Raw genomic sequence first — 26,691 nt, forward strand, 5'->3', positions numbered from 1 at the left:
TTTAATTACCATAAGTGATCAAGGCCTTTGTTTTCCATCTCATCTGAAAGGCACCATTCTCCAGAAGCAGAGCCCCTAATTCAATGCTGGGACACTGATTCGGCAATGAGTCAGAGAGAAAGGACTGCATCCTAAAATGACTCATTGCAATATGCTCTGGGCTTCTTGAAGATCCCCCATCCAAACAGAAGTGAATCTCAAGCCCCCTGAGTTTACGAGATATGAGAAGATCACAAACTAGGAGGTATGATTGCATGGCCATGTTGCTCACACATACATATATTGGACATTTTTAAAGAGTTAGGACCATTTATTTGTAATGATATATAGTTCATGGGTTTATTTTTAAAATAAAGCACTTCCATGAATGTTTGAGATGATTTTAAGAACTGGGCTCTCCAAATTATATCCTGTAGTTGCCCAATAACAAAAAAAAGAAACTTTTTTGCTGCTTAGGAAAGCACTTCAACAGGCCATAGTTCGTTGCCAGGAAAGATGAGTTGGCAGCGTAACCTCAGCTGATGAGTACTCTATCCTTACCACCTGGGCAAAGTAGGTTCAGGGGCTTAGTCAGTATATTGAACATAAATATCCAGGTGGAAAAAAGAGACACGTTCACCCACACATGTGGACATGTACCACACCCCCATTCGCAGATGTATAAGGCATCATACTGCATAAACTCTGAACTACCAACAGCGGGGATGATCCCCACAAATGCTCTAGTTCTGAGTCAGCTTGACAATATTGTCTATAATTCCCTTCAAGTCAAATGGTTCAGTCTAAATATAATGAAGAATGTCTGGTCTGATATTTTAAACGTAGAATCCCCCCTTCCTGAGGAGATCATGACTTCACCATGGCCTTGTCAACACACCTAACTTTACTAAGTCACCTCTTTCCTGCAGCTGTCTCGCTGGTTTGCTAGCTCTAGTAGGTGCTTATGGCATGACCATTCCTTACAAAAAGTTATGTTCCTAAATATGCAACCATGATAAATTTAGTTTATGTAAAGCTATTTTATCCTGATGTTATTATGCCCAGTATGCATCAGGCTGAATTCACTCTTGGCCTTATGTAACAGACTCTGCCTCATTGACATGTCCTCCTGTACAATCTGTACAGTACATTTCTCTCATGAAAACATAGAATCATTTGGTCCAATACACGTGATGGACCAATTTTGTTTCTTGTAAACAAACCACTGGCCAGGATTAAAAAATTAAGATGATTTAACTAACACCAAGCTACAGAAATCATCTCCCCTGATAGTCTGAGTGAAGAGATACTTAGATGCTATCAGAATTCTTCTGCAAAACTGCCCCTTACCACTCACAAGCATGCATCTGAAAGCCCTAAACAAACCTTATCCCAATAAAAATTTGATCACACAGATCCATTGTTTAGAGGAAAAGATGGGTTTAAATAAATGTTATGGCTCAGACCTTGCTGAGGTTAAATTCCTGCATTCACTCATATCATTTATCACTTGGACTGCAGCTGACTCGAATACCATTTCCAATGGTAAGCAGCTGTTTTGTAATGGGCTGCATTTACAATAAAATAAAACACACACACAGAAAGAAGATGCTTCAGAATAAAACACTCTCCGATCTGTAATCTCAGCCCGCCTTTCATATGCAGCCACTGGAGCAGGCAGAAAAGAAAGCACACTTTTTATCAGAACCACCTGCACCAGCCTATTTGTCATTGGACGTTAAAGCACAATACAGTTTAATTGTAAAAGGCATTGTTCATACCAAAATACCTTGCAAGTTCACAGGAGATTGCTACAATAAAGAAGTATGAGAGTAGGCAGGAACCGTGCACAAGGAGTGGCATAAGGGTGTAGCCCATTACTTCATTTTATCATTCACTGATTGTGTGTTGTATGATGTTATGATTAACTAACATGCATATATAATACTTGTATACTAAATAGATTTAAGTTGTAGGACAACAGAATAATAGATTGATCAGTAGTCAGAAGGGATACGTATGCATTAGGTATCTAGGTAAGTAGGGCAGAAACACATGTCCTACAGGCTCAGGCTTGTATGTTTTAGCTTAGCCATACTAGGCAATAGGCTTAAGAAATGCTGACATAAGTAAGTGACCCTATGATACAAGATTATGGGAAGAGATGAACCAATGAGCAGCATTGCAAATAATTAACTGTAAGAGTAATTTTGAGTACAAGTCACATGCACAGCGTGTTAGGTGTAGTCAGAATCACAACTGAAAAGAGATCTCGCAGATTGGGTAAAATGAGTTCCCTATGGGAAAACTCCAGCAAGAACCATCCCTCTACTGATGACCAATTGGCAAGGCAGCCATCAAACCTTAAGAATATAATTAAGGATGTGAGTATGACTATATTTCTAACTTGTGCATAGGTCTTTAGAGGATTTCTATATGCTTGGGTACTCATAAACTTAATTGTAACTTTAACAAAATTGACAAAACAAACTAGACCTTGTACTTGTCAATGTATGTATATGTCTTTATATAGACCCTAAATCTGAAGCAAGTAGCAGAGGTGATTTTCACTCTGCTAAGCTGGAAACTGTTGCCACCAGAGCTGAACCCGCAGTGCTGCAATACAACATTACTAAAATCACTTTAAATTAAATAAAAAAGGTTAGAAAGGACTCCTGTGAGTAAGCGGGGAAGTAGACCATAGAGCATGAATATAGGCATCCTGACAAGGTGGATTTGACCTGCATGGGACAAACAAATTAGTAGGATCAATGGAAGTGAACAGACTGTAGCTGTGATGATGGCAGCAAAGGGTGAACCCTGAAAATGAAAAAAAAAAGGGGGGGGGGATGAGGGATTGAGAAAAGTCCAGAATTGGTAGAGAAGGAAGATGTAGGGATATTGGGAGCGAGAGGAGATGGTAGAAGGAGAGGAGATCAAGAGAATGAGATGTAAGAGGAATGAAGAGCTGGAAAGTGAGGAGATCAGTTATGGAAGTGGATGGTGGGGTTGGAGGGGGTGAAGGTTTTTGAAAGGGGCTGGTTAGTGTTAGTGTGTACAGACAAGTAATGCTTCAGCTTGGAGAACAGAAAGTAGTTATGATGGGAGCACTGCTGGGAAGGCAACCTGCTCCTTACATGCCGCGACCCACAGTTTGAAAAAACCCTGATCTAGACCATCCCTGACAGGTGTTTGTATAACCTGTTCTTAAAGATCTTCAATGACGGAGATTTTACAACCTTCCTAGGCAATTTATTCCAGTCCTTAACCACCCTGATAGTTAGGAAGTTTTTCCTAATGTCCAGCTTAAACCTCCCTTGTTGCAATTTAAGCCCATTGCTTCTTGTCCTATCCTCAGAGGTTAAAGAGAACATTTTTTTCTCCCTCCTCCTTGCAACAACTTTTTATGTCCCTGAAAACTGTTATCATGTCTCCCCGTCAGTCTTCTCTTCTCCAGACTAAACACATCCAATTTCTTCAATCTTCCCTCGTAAGTCATGTTTTCTAGACCATTAATCAATTTTGTTGCTCTTTTCTGGACTTTCTCCAATTTGTCAACGTCTTTTCTGAAATGTGGCGCCCAGAACTGGACACAATACTCCAGCTGAGGCCTAATCAGCGCAGAGTAGAGCAGAAGAATTACTTCTTGTGTCTTGCTTACAACACTTCTGCTAATACAACCCAGAATGATGTTGCTTTTTTTGCAAGTGTTACACTGTTGACTCCTATTTAGCTTCTGATCCTCTAAGACCCGCAGATCCCTTTCCGCAGTACTCCTTCCTAGGCAGTCATTTCACATTTTGTATGTGTGCAGCTGACTGTTCCTTCCTAAGTGGAGTACTTTGCATTTGTTTTTATTAAATTTCATCCTATTTAGTTCAGACCATTTCTCCAGTTTGTCCAGATCATTTTGACTTTTAGTCCTATCCTCCAAAGCATTTGCAACCAATCCCAGCTTGGTATTGTTTGCAAACTTTATAAGCGTATTATTTAAATCATTGATGAAGATATTGAACAGAACCAGACCCAGAATTCATCCCTGTTGGGCACCACTCAATATGCCCTTCCAGCTTGACTGTGAACCACTGATAACTCTGGAAATGGTTTTCCAAGCAGTTGTGCACCCACCTTATAGTAGTAGCTCCATCTAGGCTGTATTTCTCTAGTTTGTTTATGAGAAGGTCATGCGAGTCAGTATCGAAAGCCTTACTAAAGTCAAGTTATACCACATCTGCCACTTCCCCATTATCCACTAGGCTTGTTACCCTGTCAAAGAAAGCTAGAAGGTTGGTTTGACATAATTTGTTCTTGACAAATCTCTGCTGACTGTTACTTATCACCATATTATCTTTTAGGTGTTGGCAAACTGATTGCTTAATTATTGCTCCATTATCTTTTCAGGTACTGAAGTTAAGCTGATTGGTCTGTAATTTCACTTTTTTTAGAGGTTGGCACTATATTTCCCCTTTTCCAGTCCTCTGGAATCTCTCCTGTCTTCCATGATAATCGCTAATGGTTCATCTATCTCTTCAGTCAGCTTTGTGAGTATTCTAGGATGTATTTCATTAGGCCCTGGTGACTTGAAGACATCTAACTTGTCTTAGTCATTTTTAACTTGTTCTTTCCCTATTTTGGCCTCTGGTCCTACCACACTTTCACTGGCATTCACTATGTTAGACATCTAATTGCTACTAACCTTTTTGGTGAAAACTGAATCAAAAAAGTCATTTAGCACTTCTGCCATTTCTACATTTTCTTTTATTGTTCCCCCACTCCCCTCATTGAGTAACAGATCTATCCTGTCCTTGGTCTTCCCCTTGTTTCTAATGTATTTGTAGAATGTTTTTTTGTTACCCTTTGTGTCTCTAGAATTATAGATTCATAGCAACAATGGGCTGGAAGAGACCTTGAGAAGTCATCAAGTCCAGCTCCTTGTGCTATAGCAGGACCAAGTAAACTTAGAACATCCCTGAAAGGTGTTTGTTCAGCTTGTTTTTAAATGCTTCCGGTTATGACTTTCCTTGAAAGCCCATTCCAGAGCTTGATTACCCTTAGAGTTAGAAAGTTTTTCCTAATATTTAACCTAAATCTCCCTTGCTGCAGATTAAGCCCTTTACTTTTTGTCCTACCTTCAGTGGACATGGAGAACATTTGATCATTGTCCTTTTTATAACAACCCTTAACATATTGGAAGACTGTTATCAGGTTCCCCTCTTAGTCTTCTTTTCTCAAGCCTAAACATGACCAGTTTTTTTAACCTTCCTCACAGGTCAGGTTTTCTAAACCTTTGATCATTTTTGTTACTCTCCTCTGGACTCTTTCCAATTTGTCCACATCTTTCCTAAAGTGTGGTGCCCAGAACTGGACACAGTACTCCAGCTGGGGCCTCACTGGTACCAAGTAGTGCGGGATAATTACCTCCTATGTCTTATAAACAACACACTTGTTACTACATCCCAGAATCATATTAGCATTTTTTGCAGCTACATCATATTGACAACTCATATTCAGTTTATGGTCCACTATGAAGATTAAGCCTGTCCAATGCGGAACACACATTTATACCAGGCCACTGAACATCCTCACTGAAATAATTAACTCGGTTATGCCTCTGGGCTCACGTAGCACCTCTTTCACTCATAAGATCGTGGTCAATAGAAATTCACCCACCACTTCCCCTGCTTGTAGTCCAGATACAGCAGACCAGATCTCCACCGGTATAAATCAAAAGTCAATGGAGCTATAGAGATTTACAGCAGCTGCCAAGAGTTCAAGACACACTATTAAGATATTATTTCTCTTCATTTAACTCCTGGATAGGTACAGAGAGTATGTGTATTAACCTCTATCTATGGTAGACATATGTGCCCCTCTCATCATCATATCTGACCACTCCAACATTTTAAAATATTTATTTTCACAATATGAGGTGGGAAAGTGCTATTTTCCCTGCTTTACAGCTGGGGAACTGAGAAATAGAGCGTCTAAGGCCCAGATTTGTAAACGTATTTAGGTGTTGCTGCACTCGGCATTGCAACACCTAGCTGATTTAGGAGCATAACTCCAGTTTTCTAAAAGGATTTAGGCAGTGCCTAAAGACTTTAAAAATCTGGGCCTAAATGACCCAGATTTTCTCAGAAAATCTGTTGGGGAGCTGGGACTTGAACTCACGCCTGGAACCCTAGTCTTAAAATAGTGCCCTAACCACTGGACCAGCTATTCTTGTCTGCTACTAAAGAGATAAATTATTATTCAAGTACACTTACGTACACAAGGCTGTGTTCATACACATATAATGAAGCAGATGCCCCTCTTCTGCAAGTACATCTGTGGCAAATTGAACAAGTCTCCAAGCACAAACGCAAACAGGGGAGGCCGCAAAGCCGCTGAAGATAAGCTACAGGGTGTTTCTTGTATGGGTTTTATGTAATGAGAAATTTCCAGTTTCCTCCATATAGATAGATAGACAGATGGGAGGGAGGATGGGGGGAGTCACAGCAGAGAAGCAAACTGCTGCTGTCAGCACAGATATCTTAGGCTGAGGGGAAGACAGTTGCAAAAGTAAAGTACCAGGCAAAGTTGCTTAGCCGGAGCATACTTGCATTTGTTTAAATATTTTTATCACTGGATGAAAACCATTTTGTAAGAGTTAAAGAAAAGCTATTTGCTTATGCTTTGTTGTGGTCATGTCTGGGTTGCGGCCAGTGGTCCATGTTGCATGGCTGAAGCTACTGTTCTATGCTCTGTTTGAACACTATGCTAAGTAACCCATCACTTTAACTTTATTCCCAACAGAAATCCCTTTATTAATGGCTACAGTCAGTCTCAAACTCAAATATTTCAACACATTCATAAAGAATATAAAGAAGAGATACGTAACAAATGCATGTAACCCAGCCTGCATTTATAGGAGAACCCCAACATGCCATAGGTTGTGGGTAATAGGAATATACAATGGCAAACTGACAGTTTAATAAAACAAGTGAGCTACATAGAGAGATAGCGTAGAGCAGCGCAAGGCATGCTAATGGCTTTAAAGGGTGTGGCATTCCAACCAGTGCAGCCCCTTTCAAGCCAAGCGGTCTACAAAGTCATCAGTCTGTCTCAAGTATGTATTTATAAACATCCAACACTAAGTATGTAAAACGATGGTTTAGTTTGGCATAGTATTAGCCATACAGGATATTCTGTTCACTATGCTATGAACTTGAGGGATCTGGAATGCAGACTCTACAAAGAGGCCAGTGTACAATCCCATGGATCATATCTAAAGTTTGTGGACAGGGAAATTCTGTTAGGCAGAGTTCAGTAATCTTGGGTTGTTCCAGGCATGTGGGGTAATTCATGAACATACTCAATTTATTCCAACCACAACATTGCCTATAATGCATTATTGACTACAAGATTTGTGCATAAATGTGTGCTTCTGGCCCAAACATATAGCCAGTGTTCCCCCTCTATAGATTTAGGTCGTGCCAATGTTCCACAGAAATGCTTCCGCCTGAACAGACATTAATATTACATGCTTAATCACCTACAGCACCTATGATCAGACAATAAGGGCAGACTTTAAAAAGCATACTACTTCATCTCCCGTGAACAGAATCCTGCAGTCTCTACTCAGGCAAAACTCCCAATGAGTTTTGCTGAGTAAGATCTTCAGAATTATGCCCTACACTAATTAGCAAAGAGAAGGTTCTAACTTTGGGCTTTAATACATTTATGTTTCAGAAAAACGAAGTTTACCTTAACAACTTTTGGTCTGTCTAATCCAATGTACGTACTAATGAAGCCTTAATGGATTTGGGATTTTTTTCTCCCTGTCTTCATGCCTAGAAAGTATTGACCTCAAAAAGTCAAGCTGTTCTTTCTGGTCCAGCTATTTTCAAACAAGACTAACTTTTTTTAGTGTAATTTACTCTTGCTCTGATGACAACAAAATGAAAATTTCCTTAAAAGGTGCTGAAAACCATTTCCTTACCCATTATTTACCAACTGCATCTTGTCTGCTGGCAACACTGAGTTGCTTGATTATAGGGAAACATTCCAGTAAGAAGAACATATATGCTTAAACGATGCACTTTTTATGCCATCCTTCCAAGAACAACAGTAGCTAATTGCTCAGTTTCCTACTGGGAAATGCCTCTAATATGCAGATCTCTAAATGACTACTCCAAATCCAAGTTGCCAACACTAGTCCATTAATCATATGAAAGACTTTAGCTTTCACTTAGACTACTCTTTATTATACTTCCAGGTAGCGCACGAACACAGCAGAGTTTGTGCCATGTGCTCATGGAAATAAAACAGCTTTCAACTGTTTTATTTTAAATAATGTTACTGAATGTATCTATAGGATTTTTTAGACCAACTTACTTGGTGCTGACTGGCTTTAGCCAACTGCTCATTGGCTGATTCTACATTAGAAGATGCAGTCTCAATGTTGGCTTCAATACTATCTGTAAATTAAGATAATAGAAGGTAATTACATGGTAAAAAGCTAAAGGAATAATTCACACCAACAACAATGCAGTAATTTAACGGGGGGCATGAACAAACAGGAAAGATCCACACGTCCTTTTGTCTGCAAGTTCGGAAAGCGAGGGGGTGCCCATAAGCGCCACCCAACATTTGGCAAAAAGAAGGAGCCTAAATCATCACAGAGGCAGAGTAATTGGTGAATATCATACAAAATGGAAAGGTAATGGGCCTGATCCAATGGAAAGAATCCATGGACTCCAATGAATCAGGGCTTCTATACGACTGGTAATCTTACTGGATGGGAGTTACATTCTAAAATGGGATACATTTGTGCTTCTTGATTTGTCCTGCTATAAAGATCTTCACTTTTTACCTCTGAGTGAAGAAAAAAACATTTGGAAAAGAAGGATTGATAACTGCAGAGCCCAGCCAGTTGGGGGTGGGGGAAGGAATCAATACATGCCAGTCAAAGAAAGCAATGTTTTAAATGGACACCAGTCCTGTGTTTAGAAACCAACATCTATGTTGCAAAAGCTGCAGTTAAGAGTTAGATTGTGTTTCAAATAGAAATACCATAGTCACGGCCAATTCGTTCCCTCAGAGACACGCACACAGCGACTACTGGTCTCAGTGGGAATGGAGTGAAAACTGCATGATGAGCTCAGGATTAGGCCCAGAAGCCTATCAAATTTGCCTTCACAAGGACAGATGAGAGCTATTATAATTCTATCCATCTATCAATCAGCCCAAAGGGTTCATTTACAGTCATGTTAATTTTAGTATACTACTGGAATAATGACAGATTCTTTTCTCCCCCTTTTGTTTTCAGTGCTAGCAGAAAAAGTGGCATTAAATCACTCTCACACACATGTTCTAAAGCACTACCATCCAGAGCTACCTCTGATCTCTCTTCTGTTGGACATTGTTAGATCAGCTCACAGTGCCTAGGTATTTCAGGAGTTTCTAGCAGTAGATTATCATACAGACAATGGAAAAAAAGCATGTCCTTTCCATTTGAAACCAAAGAGCTGGGGTGGGAAGAGCAGAGTGGTGCCTGAGCATGCTCTTTAGGGCAGAGAAAGCTGTATGGGGCTGGGAGTGTCTCTCTCTTGATGTCTGTACAGCTATGGGAATTTAATCAGTGCTTGGTAAATAGCAATTAACATGAGTGCCCGGCTTCCATGGCTGTCCATATAGGCTTGTCTACACTGGGAAATTACTTTGTGATAAAATACAACTCTGAGGAGTCAAGGTAGATAACATGATGCTAAATGTGACTTAGCACAGAACATAGACAGGGAATATCAGGTGTAACATTTTGTCAGCTAGTTGTGGTTAGCCCTAAGGTTGATGAATCCTGGTCATGTGTCACATGAGGCACATTGTGCATACGCTAAGAATATCATGCCAGCTGGGACAATGCTAAACAGGACAGTGCTTGTCTACAGAGATTCTCAGCTGGTATAATAAGTGCAGCTCCATGCAAGTCAATGGAGCTACAACAGTTTACATGAGCTGATCCTGTCTAAAGTTCTGTTGTTATAACGCCACAAGGTCGTGCTCTAGTACAGTATAATCTCCCAATGTAGACAAGCCCTTGGAGCAGGGCTGGCTCCAGGCACCGGCGAATGAAGCAGGTGCTTGGGGCGACCAATGGGAAGGGGCAGCACATCCTGATCTTCAGCAGCGGGTCCCTCAGTCCATCTCGGAGCGAAAGATTCGCTGCCGAATTGCCACCGAGGAATGAGGCGGCGTGATTGAGCTGTCACCGAAATGCCGCCGATCGTGGCTTTTTTTTTCTTTTCTTTTTTTTCCCCTTTGCCGCTTGGGGTGGCAAAAAAGCCTGAGCCAGCCCTGCCTGGGAGTTAGACACATGTACCTGGGTTGGAGAGAGGGGCCATGACACAAGGTAAATAAGGAAACAAGTGACAATCAGAAACAAGCCATAGCAAGTAACAGGAGACATGCTCATTTCAGGAGCATAAAGCAAGGCAAGGCTGCCAGTTTATAGGAGATATATTTAAAGAGGACAGTTAGTCTTTGTTCAATAATGGAACAGCCTTATACCGAAATTCAAAAAAAGTTGAGTAATCTGATTTGTCTAATCAAAGAAAAAGAGCTTGTTGTTTTCTTCCCTAGTGTTAGCTAGGATCCCAGGACATTGCACCTCTTCTTTCATGAACAGCTGCAATTTAACAGCCCCTTTTCCTGGGGAAATAACTTTTTGAGCATGGAAGAGCAACACAAAATTCTTTAGATTCCTTGAGGTTTTTTTCAGAACAACCAGCATCATGCTTTGCAAACACTATATGTTAAATTGTTCCACAAGGCAAACACCCAGAGTACAAGGAATCTTTACTGAATGATGACCTAAATGGTCATCATTCAGTAATGATGATGGTGTGATGTTACAGAGGAAAAACAAAAAGGTGGGCAAGCTGCCTGCCCAGCTGGCAGGTTCCTCTAATGTCCAGAACTCCAGCTTTGCCAGGAGTACAAAAGATTTGAGATGAAAGGTCCTAATTAACATTTGCTATAGTAGCTTGCAATCCTAAGGGGCAGGGGAAAAACACTACAGAGCTAGCACTGCATGAAAAATGAGGCATACATAGGTAATGTGGTGGGCTTGTCCTCACTGCTAAAAACAGATGCATTCTTTACCTTGGAGATACTAACATGTATGAATTATCCCAAGGAAAAACAACATAGTGAAGACCAGGCACTTTAGTTTTACAATAAGGTAAACTCGCCAAAGTCAGCCCCTGGAAGAGGTATAAAGCTGTTAAACATGTGATTTACCAGGCGGTAAAATGGAAGTGCCTGGTCTTCTCTGGTTTTACCTCAGGACAGCTCATGTGTGTTAGATACCCTGAGGTAAAAAATGCACCTTTTTTAGCAGTGAAGACAAGTCCTGTGCAAACTAGTGATTTCCACTGATTTACACACAAGGAAGAGAGTGAAAGGGATGTAGTCTAGGTGTCAAAACACAAACATGGCAGCCAAGAATTACTGGGGCATCTAGTCAATTATCTGTCCACCGCTTCACTGATTTTAATAGGATGTCCTGCATGCACAAAACAGGATGATCCCAACTACAATGACTTTGTACAATGATTGTGTGGCCTCACCCAAGTCACTTGGGCTGTGATTTGCAAACGGGCCTTAATCCTTCCTATCTCACAGATCAATGATTATGAATTTTTTTGACGAGAATAACATTACTGAAGTGTTAAGCATTGCGATTTGCATTTTATTTCATTACAGTGATAACCTGTTGTGACAGAGAGCTCGGAAAGAACAGCTGATCCAGCACTCTGGCCACTGCAACTCTACTTAGTTGCTCTAAAGTAAAACTGATTAAGAAGAACTGGACCTAATTGATGAATTGGGCTGGACTGTGGAGAGCTAAAAGGCTAATTATCCCATTAGGCAGAAGGTAGAAAAGACAGGGGAAGGCAGGGAAGGTGAGAAAGGGAAGCTTTCAGAGTCACAGCCCAGAGGGATCTCCCAGGAGGAAGACCCTGTCTGTGTAATCCCTCCTTGGCTAAGGGAGTTAAGGACAGTATGAAACTGTAAACAGGGGGCTGCACACCTCTGTGAAAGTGGTGGGGAGAACACCATAAAATAAACCACATGAGGTGCTTACCAGAAGAAGGTCTCCAACTATTTATAACTTCAAAAGAGACCAGAATGAGACCCTATCCTGTCACAGCTCTGCTTAAGGTCATCTGGTGTCTATGATCCACCCATGTTAACAGACAGCAAAATCTTCTATGTGAAATTACATAAGTGAAAGTGAATTCTATACTTAATGGCATCTAAGTTTAAGTGCTTGGGGTGGTGGGTTTTTTTCTTTTTTTGTTGCACTGTGCTGAACAGTCACCGGTTATAATAGGACAAAATCAGGGTCCTCACAGTGGCCATTATTAACTGGTTTCACTGGGCAGGTATTTGTGTTAGGGCTGGTTGAGAAACAGGAGAAGGATTTTGCAAACAAAATTAAAAATGCTTCTTTTTTGAAGGGTTTGCAATGGGTCCATTCTGTTTTCCAAAACATTTTTCATGACTTGCTTTAAACAAAATGATACCTATATTTGTATCAAAAAAAATTCCATAAAAATGTCAGTAAAAATATGGTGTGAAACGTGAAAAATGGAACATAAGGTCAAAATGTTCCTTTTTTGGATAGAGGCCACTTTTGATGAAAATGCTTTAGTGAGAAAAATTTCAACCAGTTCTAATTTGTACATAGTACAAATCAAGTCTTGCGTCATTCTTTGTGGTCTGTGACTGTGAGGTGCTGAGAATCCTTAACTCAAAGAGCACTTCACAGGACACATCCTGTTTTGCCCCGTGCTGGATTGGGGACTGAATTCTCATTGGTAGATATGGGAGTTCTTCCAGAGTAAAGCTTACAATGACAGTGTTTGGTCATATCTAAACATGTGTAAGTCAACCTGCAAAATCAGGTCTATAGAGTATGTAAAATATGTGCTCTTCCAATTTAGAAATTATGGTAATTGGATCAGGTTGACTTAAAGAGATGCAATTTGTCGCTCCCTAAGCCACGAAGACCTGGGGGTATTAATCCCCAATGGAGGGCAGCCAGCAGCCACATCTCTACCCTATCCCAGGATTTCTCATGGGAGATGGCAGCTCTGATTTCCGCAAAGGGTAACATAAAAGCCCCTTGCCAAGATGTTGTGCCAAATGAGTGAACCCAGCCAGCACTTTTAAAAAATGTCTTATTGACTCCTTGAAGATCAAAGTGGAGCAGACATTATAACCACCATGAAATGCCACAACCTGCTGCTTGCTGGATTTGCCTTCATCAAGGGCCCTGTGCCGTAGTTTATACCAGCAGAAGTGGGTGTAAAGTAGTGTACTCACATTAACATTACTGCACCTAAGTTTAGTCCCAGACATGGCGGTGATTTGAACTGCTTAGTAAATGACAGATGCCCTTAAAATTTGGTCTGGAAATATTTAAACCTCCATAAAACCTATGCAAATTGCAGAATTATATCAGAGTGTCAATAGCTTATCATTTATGCAAAATTCATTTTACATGCATTATCAATCTCAGAATATTTTGCAAGTCCATTCAAGCCTATAATTATGCCAAAAATAAATAAAAATAAAATCTCAGAGACTCAAATGTATAATCTATCTACTCCTATAACTCAGCGGACTAATCCAAAGGTGTCAATTCTTCCCAGTCAGAGGAAAATATCAAGACAATGTGTCTGATTCATTTACAAAAAAGGTGTGTATGTTTGCTTATTATTTTGGAAATGCTGAATTTTGCCTCCAAAGTAAAATCCATGATATTTATGATTTATCTTTCCCTTGCAATGGTTGGTCTGATTTACTTAAGCTATTCATAACATGGTATCCCACACGCTACCCTTATAAGACAGACTGTGATGCCTACCAGCAGAAATAAACCAACAACTCAGCTGGTTGTACATTTATGACCCTTCCAGCTCAATCACAGGATTTCTGGGAGTTCAGAGCACAGCAGTGCAGCTTCCTGATGATAACTTCAGATGAACTGGGCTGCATATTCACAGCAGCAGAGAATTCTACTGGTGGTAAAAAAACTAACCAAACCCCCCAGCCCAAAAAAAAAAATCATAAAAAGAAGAGACCCCTGTCCACACAGCTAGTTTTTTGTACAAAATTACTTGGCTCCTTAGCTGCAACTACACCAACCCAGTCAGATTAAGAAGATCAAATACAGAACAGCAGATACCTCTTTAGGCATTAGTAAACTTGTAAGTCTGTAACCCATTATTCTTTTCTTTACAAAACACACACACTGTCTTCCTAACACCATTAGCATCATAAAAAGAATGTGCAAACAAGGAGGCAAGAGACATAGGCCTGGTCTACACTGAGTGGGGGGATCGATCTAAGATACACAACTTCAGCTATGAGAATAGCGTAGCTGAAGTCGTCGTATCTTAGATTGAATTAAAATTACTTACTTTGCGTCCTCGCAGCGCTGGATCGACGGCCGCGGCTCCCCCATCAACTTAGCTTCCGCCTCTCGCACTGCTGGAGTTCAGCAGTCGATGGGAGAGAGATCGGGGATCGATTTATCGTGTCTACACTACACGTGATAAATCAATCCCTGATAGATGGATCGCTACCCGCCGATCTGGCGGGTAGTGTAGATGTACCCATAGACTTTTAAACACAGAGACATAAAACACAAAGGCTCATACATTCCTTGCACCCCCTGCCACTATGGGTGAAATGAGAAGAACAGAGACGATCAAACTAACCTGTGCCTGCCTTCTGAGAAATATGCTATTACAATGCATGGTACTATTTATAATAATGCTGCTAGTCATAGTTGTGTTGAGAAGAAGACAGAGTACACTGGCTCCAAAGTATACACTTTTGGTTCAACAGATTCTGGGTTATGTCTTCAAAATAAAATGAAAAATGTGTGCCTCATCTGAAATAGATAAATAGCAACTTCAGAAAGACTTGGCTGCCACTGTGCACTACTTCTGGAGAAGTGGTGCCCTGCTCTGACACAACTCCATGTCTTACCCCAGGAACAGCTATACATGAAAGAGCCAAGTGAGGATTCTGCAGTGCACAAAGAACCAACGAGTACATAAATATATCCATGAATATAATTGTCTCCTCTGATATTTAGGAAGTGTTACCAACTGAATGGATATGAATATGTAGACCCCATTCTGTTGTACAAAGGTTACCAGAAATGTTAAGTTCAGGTATTCAGGGACCATTCCCAGGATGCATTCATTTTTCAGATGTCCCAACTCAGCCACAGGACAGTTTAGTTAATGATCCATCTGTCTGATTTTTCAACTTCTCTTGTTTTATTGTATTTGACAGCAGACTCTATCCAGTCTCCAGGGGACTCTTCATAACAAAGAAATTCCTGTGCCACTAAGCCATCAGCAATGGAACATACATGTAGAGACTTCCAAAGGGACCTGAAGAGGCTTGCAGAGGACATGAGTGATGGCTCTTTTTGGTGGATCCCAGGACGGTGTGTAAACTCTTTTAAGCATGCTACATGTTAAATCCCATGACTTTGCAAATGAAGCATCACTGTTTTGAAAAGACATCAGCCTTCGAGTCAAGATGGAAGTACTCAGCTATAGGAAATGATGCTGGCCAAACAGGGCTGGTTCCAGGGGACAGAAGAGGCTATGGTGGTGGCAGGTGCAGGGTGCTCCCCCAACCCCCAAAACAAATAATCTCAGTGATCCCACATTTACATCAATACAAACACATTTCCCTTTCATAGAGTCATTTATTAAGACTGGGGGGAAATGACAATGCAGCATTCAAACAAATACCAGCCCAGCTCAAGGACTACATTTATTGACCCAACTGAACAATTTTTTCTATCCCTCAATGTATCAAGATGATGAACCAACTACCACATTTCTCCTGTTTCCTGGGCAGGCCTGCATGCTGAAGGCTGGAAGACACCAGGTGTGTGAATTCTCTAAACTACTCAAGCCTCCAAATCAGGCTGTATTACCACATTTCCTTGTCCTCAGCCTTATTATTCTTAGTACGAGATGTCCAGACTTCAGGTGCAATATCAGTATCAACCAAAATCTAAAAACCAGGCAACTCAGACTCAGCAACAGGAGAAGGTGGATGGGTGGCAAATGTGATGATAAGAAATGGAGGAAAAACAGGGGTGAAGAAAGTTCTCATCTTCATGTCACACAGCTTCCTTTCCCTTCCAGCAGGTCTTGCTGTGAAAGCTGTGATCCGTACACCTTTAGGTACGACAAAGAGGTAGCTGGAGCTGGTGAATAAAGTATTGAGTTCCTGTGTTTGTGCTGTAGTCTTGGACTAATTGTGTGGATGTACCAGTCTTTGGATCTCTTGCTCTTTTCAGGAAACAGGTTGGGGGTATGTACGTGCTCTACTTGAGGAACGACTGTTGGTGGCAAAATGGTCTGATGGGGGGGTGGGAATAGGTAATCGTTGTAATCCTAGTAAAATACTTTCAGAATAATCTGGCGCTCAGCTGTGAGAAATGCGATGAAGCTGCAAGCAGTGAACTTACTTGTGATGTTTGATGTAGGATGGCTTACGTAAGGAATTGGCTCTTGCACTGTTTCAGGATACTAAAGACATTGTTTATGTGTATGAGAGAGGAAAGCATCTCCTTCTTCCTGATGGGCATGAGAACAGCAGTATTTTTGCTGTCATGGGTTAAAAAATGAAACGTGCACATTATTTCAATCACCTGGACTCCCTCTTGCAACACACATAGCAGACTCCAGAGATAGACAGATGTGTGTTCACCCAAATCATGTGCTAATGAGAATGATATTGCCGGCTATGTCGATGATGTCTCCTTCAAATCTGCCAGATGCAGTGCTAGATTCTCCTTGCACTAATACCAATTATACATTGACTTCTTGGAGTTATTCCTGATTTACACGAGAAACCAGCCCATACAGTGTACAAAATATTATTTGACAGAGAATGATGAGCAAATTTTGAGCTGATGAGTACTGTAGAGTGGCTGAATGTGTGTGTGCTTATGTATATGTAAATGTTGCTCTGATAATTGCACCAGTGAAACTTACTTCTCAAGGTGTCAACTCCTTGACCCTCTCCTTGGATGCTTTGAGTGGAGAATGTTTCTGCTACCATTCGCTCCACTGGAGTGAGGACAAGGGACTGTGGTGGCCCTCCTCCAGCTGCAGCTCTCTGATGTTCCCCAAGTTTTTTCCTCACTACCCCACGGAGATCTCGCCATTTGTGTTTCAGATCCCCCATATCCCGTCTGCAATACCCCAAAACATTGACAGCTTGTAGGATCTTATTCCACACTCTGTGCTTCTTGGCAGGGGTCCCCCTTAAAGCCCCAAAAAGTAGCTGGTAGTGTTTGGTGACCTTCTGCACAAGCACTTCAGTCTCCTGTGGACTAAAATTGGGTTTCCTTGTCTTGGTCCGCGAATGTTGTCCTTGACGTGGCGTTCCAGCAGTATAGTGTGTGAACATGGTAACATTCCCGCGAGCAGCAGGGTCAGAAGTAGAAGCAACCAACTGAGCAGCAATCGCAGACTCTGGTGTGGAACTTCTCTTGCATGTCAACATGTTGAGGTTGGTTCCTAGAAAGGTACCAAATGCTGGGTATTTATATGTTATTTAGTAAGGTAGCGTGTACATTCCAAATGAGGATTTGCGCACCTACCTTATCTTGTTTAATAAAAAAGCAGTGTTTCCCACACCCACGTCTGAATCCTGTTTGAAAATGTAAACTCCCGCCCACTTGCTGATCCATGGCTGTGCAAGCCTGTCACATGGAAGTTGACATCTCAGTTAACACATGGGAAAAGTCCAATGCCACTGAAATTGCTGTCTGCATAACTACAGGAGTTAACTTCATTTCCTTCATGAGAGCTTGTGTCAGTTATACAAAGGAGCAACCTCTCACAGGTGATCGTCACTGATTACCAATGCTGGAGTAAAACAGGACTGTTAGTGGGGATCCAGTATAGATTTATGGATCGTGTCCTGCAATGAGGCAGGGAGGCAGACTAGATGATCCAGTATCTATCTGTATTTGAAACTATTCGGGTTGCTACTGCCCTGGACTGAAAAGATTTTTGTGCCTGATGCAATGGCAATCTGTGTCACTATTTTTTAATGAATCAGGCCCATCGCTATTGTGATCCTCAGTTACACATTCATTTAACCACTAAAACAGAGGAAAATACTGCTACTGGGAACACAGATCACAATCCTTAGGGATGGTGATATATGTACAGAAAATACAAAATGTCAGAGATGCATCCACAAGGATTCTACATTTTTCCACCTTAATTCATTCTGCCCATCCCTTGCATGGCAACAAACTTCCCTCCCTTTAAGAAGGGCTGTGGTCATGTTGCCTCAGAAACTAGCTAACTTGGTAGCTAGGTGAGCTACAGAAGGTTCCTTGAAAGAACACGGTCTCCTCCCAGGGGTGAGCACAAACTGCCTTTCTATTGCTCCCAGCAAATCCAGGGCAGGCACGAGTGAGTGTGAGAGCTGATCTTGTATCATGGACACAACAGTATGTTTTGCTGGCCAGCCTGATACTCCCCCACTTAGTATTTCTGTTTTTATTTAAATGAGGAGACACAGTTGCAGAATTTTCATCTCATGTGTATAACAGGTAGAAATTAAAACCCTGCACGTGGTGAGAACTCCCCCTTATCATCATCAACGCTGAATTTTCACTGTGGGTGTTTCAACTCCCTTTACCTTCTGATTCCTCTCACTTGTGTGTAACATTAACGTCAAAAGATAAACAGTGGGAACTTGCAGCAGCTGAGTAGGGAGATATCTTGACTGGCTGATTAACTGAAAAGCTACTCAGAAAGAAAGAAAAAGGTTAACATTGCTACTGGAAAAAGAACGCCTCCTATATAAAAGCGGTAAAAGCATGATGCTGGTTTAAAGACAAAAGGTCCTACTTTCTACAGCTTTTTGTTTTCTGCCAGGCAAGTTAATATTGGGGCCACTTCCACTGCATGGATAACAGTTTAAAAAATAAATCTAGCCGCAAGGAAGTTGGTGACAAGGGTCATGACGCTAACTGATGTATGTTGTCATGTCCCTCAAGGCATTAACATCTGATACACCTCCTGAAGCCCAAGCGGGTCCAGAAGTTATCTGTGCACAAAAAGAGCTGCCAAACAAGCACAAGATCACAAATGAATTGTTGCAGATGTCATCTTGATTTTGCTCTGTGTCTGTGAATGAACAGTCTGTGTGATGGCACCTGCACATTTCTGTTTGGATGGACATCTCTGCAGCTTAATGGACGCTTGCCAAAGACTGCGTGCTTGGCAAAGGAAACAGTGTGATCAATAGTCAGACTGGAAGTATTTCTCCTTTTATGATTTCTCTCTTAGGGTCTGGTCCAACTCCCACTGACTTCTATGAGAGCTGCAAGTGCTCGGCATCTTTGCAAATCAGGCTTCTCTTATATTTAGGTCGCTAAACATGGATTTAAGAGCCGAATTTAGACACTCAGGTTCTTAGGAAATTTTGGCAAATGTTTAAGGCACTGGATAGTTCATTTTATCTCATACATGCTGTAAAACAAGAGGGAGAGAAACACATCTGACCCTTCCTTCCCTTAGCTGTAACAGGAGATGGTCATGAAGGAGCTGAGGGGACAAGACATTTTAAAAGATCTGGATCGCCTATATTTTGCCTCCATTTCTTTCCACTGGTCACCACTCCCTGTCAATGATGCTCTTGATGTTGGAGAACAAACAGTCAATGGCTAGGCATTTCCTCTGTTCCCCTGCCTTCCACCAATGCACAAGCAGGCTGCCTCACTATGGTCTAAACCCCTGCCAGCAGGGGAGCAAGGAGGGGTCAGGCTCTGGAGATATGTTTGGACTATGTGTGTGTGTCAGAATATTATGGCTCAAGCTTTATCAAGCAGAATAAAGCTATACATTTTTTCTGCAGCTACAACAATTTTTCATTCCAATTCCAGAGGAAGATTAACAATGTCTTCCCATTCTAGTTATGGCTATGTCTTCCCCACCCTGTATCCAAGAGCCAATGGATTGTCCTCCCTGCGCAATCTGTTTTTATACTACCACCACCAGTAACTATCCCAAATATCACAGAGGACAGCTTTTCAAATCCAAGGAGATTTCCATGGACAAAATCCCCTCTAGTACAAGACGAATGGTCTCAGTGGCAACTCAGTTGTCTTAAGCAGCCATGGCATTGGGATCATTTTGGCCCCTAAAACTCTTTTGTTGGTGAGTTGCCACCTCAGCTCTGAATGGCAAAATCAGATAATAAAGTACATACCTTAACACTATGGTGATACCTACCTATTGTGTCGCCTTGTTCATAAACCATGGAGGCCAGGTCTTTAACGATCTGGTTTACATCCAACATGTCACTCTGAAAAGGTGAAAAGTCACAGTTCATGATCAACAGATACATCAAAACCCAAAAGAGTTGCCCAGTTTCTCAATCTTGAATATTTTTTTTCTGCATAGAACAGTGATGACCAAATATTCCCACTATACCTTAAAAGGGTCCTTAAATAACACCATAATTTGTTGCACTTTAGTCACCAAACTTTGCACCTGAACCAATTGAGTTGACTTGTAAAAGGAGGAAGTCGAAAAATTAGACTACCCAGCTGCTTAGAATAATTGTGCAGCACTAAAGAACAAAAAACAGCCCTCCCCTATTTCTAAGGAGCTGTGTTTGGGGGATACCATTCGTCTAGGACAGCTGATTCTTCAGTACTAACTACGTTCTCTCAGTGTTGCGTGCTTGTGGTGAAATACCATTATTAAGTGAATGGAAAGCTGATAGAAAGAGTGTCAGATTTTGAAATCTCTTTTTCTTTAGGTCAGTTAGGGCAAAGCTATGTGATGAGTGGATCTATTTACACCTCTTCAAAGTGTCAAATAATTAACTTGTTAAAGCAACAGTAACTCTTTGAATTAAAAAATAGCAACTGCAATATTGTTTCTGAATTAGACCCTGTAACAAACTAGCATGTTAGAACATCATCAAATCTTAGCTTCATGTAACTCTAGCTCTAATAAGAATGATTAATCTGTAAATGGGGTAATACTGAATGCAATAGAGAAACCTATTAGCATACCAGAAAAGGGCACTCGGACAGAACTTGTTGCTATAACTTTTGAAATTTTATAGCACCTTTCATGCAAAAAGATCCGACTTTGCTTCACTATCTCTTAGGATACAAAACCATTATGCTGAGTGTGAGTGAAGGCTGCTCAGTGTATGACAGAACTATCACAACATTTTAATACAGGTGCCACCATAATACAGCACTTCTGATACATAGATAAATCAGGGGCGGGAATTAATAAATTGGTGCCAAATACAATGCATAGCACCAGAGCAAGAGCAAACCCTTACTCCTGTGTGAAGCGTCACTGGATCATTAATGTCCATATGGAGCAGACAAACTCTCAGGGCATGATCCATGCATGATAACCACTTTTGGCAGTATTCACTTTCCTTTGCTCCGCAGAGAGGTGTTTTCAGAGCCGGTGCACAGGCATAAGGCATATAGGAGAGCAACCCTAAATCCCAGGGAATTCACATGTTCTTGGGGAGGAGCACCTTGTTGATTCTACTGGGGTACTGAGGGGAAAAAACACACATACATAGAACCCACAAAACATGTGGGAATGCTCTCAGGGAGAAGTGTAGTTTCTCTCTCCTTTCAGACTCATCCCACATGTTTTCTCACAGCAGATGATTTCCTCCCACAACTTTTAAAATCGCTTTTAAGAGACTCCCTCATACAGTTAACTGAGCAGTAGGCTATTCACCTACTTTAAGCCTGCTGGGAGTAGAATCTGTGGTGCAAAGGAGTCTAAATGTCCCCAACCTGATGATCAGACAACTAAACTATCCCCTTTGATTAATTTATAAATGGTTCCAAGTGTATCCACATTAGTTTTTGAAGTTTATTATGTAATTGTGAGTAGAACAGTACTTAATTATATAATGCATCTGAATCTCATTAATTTGTAATGAAGCCTGGGAGAACCATTGCAAATTACTGAACATGGCAAATTTCAGAGCAAGTGAACAAATACAAGAAACAAAAGCTAAAAACCCAAAGGATAGGGCAATGCATCACAAAATGCACTGTGCTCGCTTCCTTGTCAAGTGCAGTCTAGCTTTAATTATGTATGAGAATATTCATAACTAGTAAATGTTCTGCAGAATATTTTATGAAAGTAATGAAGTTTAAGTAACACGAGATCACACTCTAACACTATCGTAGTAAATCATTGCCAGGAAGGCAGGTGACACTGTAGTTTTTCTATGGGGAGTGAGGATTAGCAACGTGTGAAAAAAAGAGATGGCATGTGGGGATGGGGGTTAAGCAACATTCACATAGGTCTCTTGGGACTAAATACATTCCAGTTAAAACTTGGTTTCCGTGAGTTGAACCAGAGAGGAGTTCACCTGTCTTTCAGTCTGTCTGTCCCGGCAATGGAATGGAGTCACCATAGCATCTGTGTACTAATGTCTGCATCAGTAGCTACATTTGGTTTCATGGTGACTATTTGGCTATAATGCAAAATACATCCCTGCAGTAATTACACTGAAGTCAATGACAGGCAAGTGAACAAACTGTTTCAGAAGGATCAAATGACATACCGCCCAAACTGATCCTCAAAAGCTAATTAAATTTGCATATATTGTTTTGATATTTGCACATTAAACTCAGTATATTACAGAATAAACAAAACGAGAAGAACTACAGAGATAATGTATTACACATTAGTCACACACTGTACTGCTTGCTGCCTATTATACCCAATTATTTATTAGAGCAAAACAGACTTCCCCCACTATCCTGTGAGTCCAGTATCTCCCTTTCAAATGTCAATAACAATGCTTACTACAATATTGCTACACATCAGTGCAGCAGAGAAGGTACCATGGACACCAGAAGGTAAAAGGCTAGCAAGGAAATGAACTTAGAAATTGTTGACTATGGTATTAAAAAGCAAAACAGAGCAAGTTGCAAAGTAGTTGAAATTGTGATGGGTCGGTTTATGACGTGGATGCCTGTGCACTAGGAACTATTAGACTATAGTGCCTAGTTATTTTAGAGAGGTTTCTGAACAGCTCCAGTGAGCCATGGGCCTGTTAAGCAGGCAGAGGGTAGGATCTCAAAGGGGTAAAACACAGCATATCTTTGTGCATGTCAATACAGGGACGCAACCCAGGAAAATATCCAAAATGTGTTACCCTTGGGGTAGCCCCCCCCACAGCACCCTCCCAGGGCCAAGGCAAATGTAACCATTGAGGAACACCCATTCCAGGTGCCCAACATGTGTTATAATAGGGAAGCACCAGTCACGGTGCCCAGTGTGCATTACTTTAAGGAGCACATTCCTCCCACTGTCCAGCCTGTGTTGCACACAGAAAAGAGCATAAGGATGGACATTTCTCAGCATTTAAACTCAAACATAGCGTAAACCTACCCCCCTCATCTCTTCTGGGGGTGGGGGGGGGCAGGGAGAAGGGACATAGAAAGGCAGAGAGCTTCTTTAATGCTAGATGGACAAAAACTAAATCTCACCCGCAACAGTCTTTCAAGGAAATATTTTTCTCTTGTCTACAGCTAGGGAGAAAAAATGACATCCTATAAATCAAACTGAGCCAGGCTAAGCAACAACAAACCAGCAGAAAATTGTTTTGAGGGCAGAAGCTATCCAGAACAGCAATTACAGCTGAGTTAGACCTCCTCTGGGACTGCTCAACAACCAGCAAGGGGAGTTTCTTTCTCCTTCTCTCGCTCTATTTTGTTGTCTTAATGGTCAGTGCCATCTTGGGAAGTGATGGCACCATGCTGAATAATTAAAATAGCTCTGTTGAGCTTCATCATCTCAGTCCCTAAGCTGACTGGGGACAGCAGGCTCCAGGAGCACTGCAGAGACACTGTGCTCGACAGCAGGAGCTGAGTGGATGGGTTTTGGAAGATGTGATGTCTAGCTCTTATCAGACCAATGTGATGCCATTACGTAGAGCCTCTGAACAGAGAGGGATAGAGAGGAAGGATGCTGGAAACCTCTCCCTGTTAACATGATTCATTTATTAGGGCCTAGGTAAGAAATAATGCAGTAATATGGCAGTCCATCTCTGGTCCAGGCAGTGGAGTGAATTCAGATGTGGTGAAAGTTGCTGGACTGATGGCTTGGAACACCAAAGCCCTTTATGTATTCAAAAAAGAGGCAGGACCAGTACGTGCTTTCCCCTCACTACTCCCTGGAAACATGGTTCAGTACTGATGTAGAAGCTAAAAGGGCCATTTAGTCACCATAGACCAGTGCTTCTCAAACTAAGGCCGCCGCTTGTTCAGGGAAAGTCCCTGGCGGGCCGGGCCGGTTTGTTTACCTGCCACGTCCACAGGTCTGGCTGATCGCGGCTCCTGCTGGCTGCGGTTCGCCGCTCCAGGCCAATGTGGGCTGCGGGAAGCGGCGTGGGCCGAGGGATGTGCTGGCCGCCATTCCTGCAGCCCCCATTGGCCTGGAGCAGCGTACCACGGCCAATGGGCGCCGCGATCGGCCGGACCTGCAGATGTGGCAGGTAAACAAACCAGCCCGGCCCACCAGGGGCTTTCCCTGAACAAGTGGCGGCCCTAGTTTGAGAACCACTGCCATAAGACTATTCAGTCCTTAGTCCGTCCACTGGGGCTGCAGACCATAAATTGGTTATCAGCCGCAATGGATTTTTTGTGCTATACACACATGCTCACTAAGAACTGGACCAAGAGACACCAACTCAGTTCACCTCATCAGCCAGACACCCATCAGTCTTCCAGTCACCAATAATCTGGGCTGCATTTGGACTAGTGACCTAGAGATGAAGGGTTCTCTATGCCATTGCCACACCTCTTGAGCCACCCAGGCACCTGTTCTTGAAGGTGTTTCTATACATTGAGGATTAATGATAAGTGTCATTACTTGTGATCTGACTAGCAAAAGTGTGCAAGAGATATAACAACAATAGCAACTTATTAGGCAGATGGTTTGTGAGTAGAGCTGAGTGAAATATTTGGGCAAATAGTAAATTCTCCGAATAATAATTTTTTTCAGGACACCAAAACAATTTGTGAATTCAGGTTGAATTCAGTGAATAGTTCCCCCTCCCAACCCCCTCGTTTTTGTTTGTTTGTTTGTTTTTTCAAAACAAACCATTTTGACATTTTGTTTTGAATCAACATTCAAACCATTTCATTTGATCTGAATGATTTTTTTTTAATGTCTGTTTTTTTATTTTGGTAAGTAAAACTTTCATTTCCCTTCAAATCACTAACTGATTTGTTTCCCAGATTTTCAGTTCGGACACCCAAGCAAAAAAAAATATTCAGTCAACTCTACTTATGAGTAGTTATTTAATATCTTTTATCTACTTCTTATACACACACACAAAACACTGAAGTTTCCAAATTGCCCCTGCAGCTAAAATTATATGCAACCTTGGGTTCCTATTACCTTTACTCTTTTTTTGTGTTCCGTATGCCCTATTGTGTTTGGTCCCTATTTAGTTTATAGACTCTTTGGGGCAGGGATTGTCTTTCATTGTAAGTATGGACAGCATCCAATACACTGAGATTGTGATCTGGATTGGCATCACTGTAACTTTGTACTTTTAAAGCATCTTCCATCAGACAATCTCACAAGACCACCCCTTCCAGTGTGTGTGTGTGTGTGTGTAAAACTTGTTTTTCTTCCCCCACCCCCAATAAAAAAAAACCTCACCCAAGATGTTAGATAAAGGGTTGAGGCTTGGCAGATTACAGAGATAGAAATGCAGTCTAATTCTATCTGAACCAGCACAATGCAGAACGGTTATCTCAGCCCCCATTCCCCTCTAAACACTACATTTCAAGATAAGCGTGAACACTGAAATGTTCTGATAACAGACAAATAAACAAAAAAGAATTGCTTTTCCTTGCTTCTTTTTGACAGCAAAAGCTGCATTTGATTCCATTTTATCTTCAAAGCAAAGGAACGATAGTTTGGTATCAGGGAGAGGAGAGCAAGGAACGGCTTGCATCAGAAAATAGAGAAACAATATTCTTGCGCAGGGAACCAAAAAATTACCCAACTCTGTCAAGGGGTAGAACAAATTGAACAATGTTTCAAAAGTCTTCTGTGATGCATGGCAGAGCATGTGTTTCCTAATTAGGTACGAACATCCCTTACCCACACACACCCCATTCCAAATGCTCACCCAGCCTATAATGGGGGGTTGCTGGCAGTGAGGGAAAAGGTGAAGATCTGCACACAAAGTAAATGACGGAGGAAGGTGTTTCATTACTCTCCTGAGGACAAGCGATAATGTCGGCTCTGCTCTCTGACAGTGATAATGCCACAATTCTTATTTCCTTTCGCTCGGCATCTGATGTTGTTGCACTTTGTTAGTCCAGATGACTGAGGCCTCTGGGACTTTGCAATTCATATTGGGAAGAAATAATGTAAAAAATGCATTAGGCTGGTCACACCTAATATTTATAGCTTGTGAATTTATTCATGTATGTACTTATTTTTACTGTGATAAGGCACGAAAACACGCAGACACTCCAAACCGAATGGTGTGATCCCCAGAAGATAAGGTTTTCTGCTACTTTGCCACCACAAAAAATAAACACCTCCCTGCCCCAGCACACAGACACAG

General features: G+C 41.5%; 1 protein-coding gene across 23 annotated transcripts in view; it reads right to left on the reverse strand.

Annotated features, from left to right (window-relative positions):
• The window catches only part of TSNARE1 (t-SNARE domain containing 1), a 667,577-nt gene that overhangs the window by 201,860 nt on the left and 439,026 nt on the right, over positions 1-26,691 (reverse strand). For 19 of the 23 annotated variants that reach the window (XM_039525402.1, XM_039525400.1, XM_039525401.1 and 16 more), the window contains 2 exons: positions 20,328-20,400; positions 8,356-8,438 (listed from right to left, as the gene is read on the reverse strand). The exons of 1 other annotated variant lie outside the window; for it this stretch is intronic. In XM_039525402.1, the coding sequence (XP_039381336.1) occupies positions 8,356-8,438; positions 20,328-20,400 (156 nt within the window). Of the gene's footprint in view, positions 1-8,355; positions 8,439-17,063; positions 17,592-20,327; positions 20,401-26,691 lie in introns of all 23 variants that reach the window. 3 more of the 23 variants (XM_039525403.1, XM_039525406.1, XM_039525397.1) reach the window with 2 other exon arrangements.

This window comes from Mauremys reevesii, linkage group 2 (assembly GCF_016161935.1).
Source record: "Mauremys reevesii isolate NIE-2019 linkage group 2, ASM1616193v1, whole genome shotgun sequence".
Classification (NCBI taxonomy): Eukaryota; Metazoa; Chordata; order Testudines; family Geoemydidae; genus Mauremys; species Mauremys reevesii.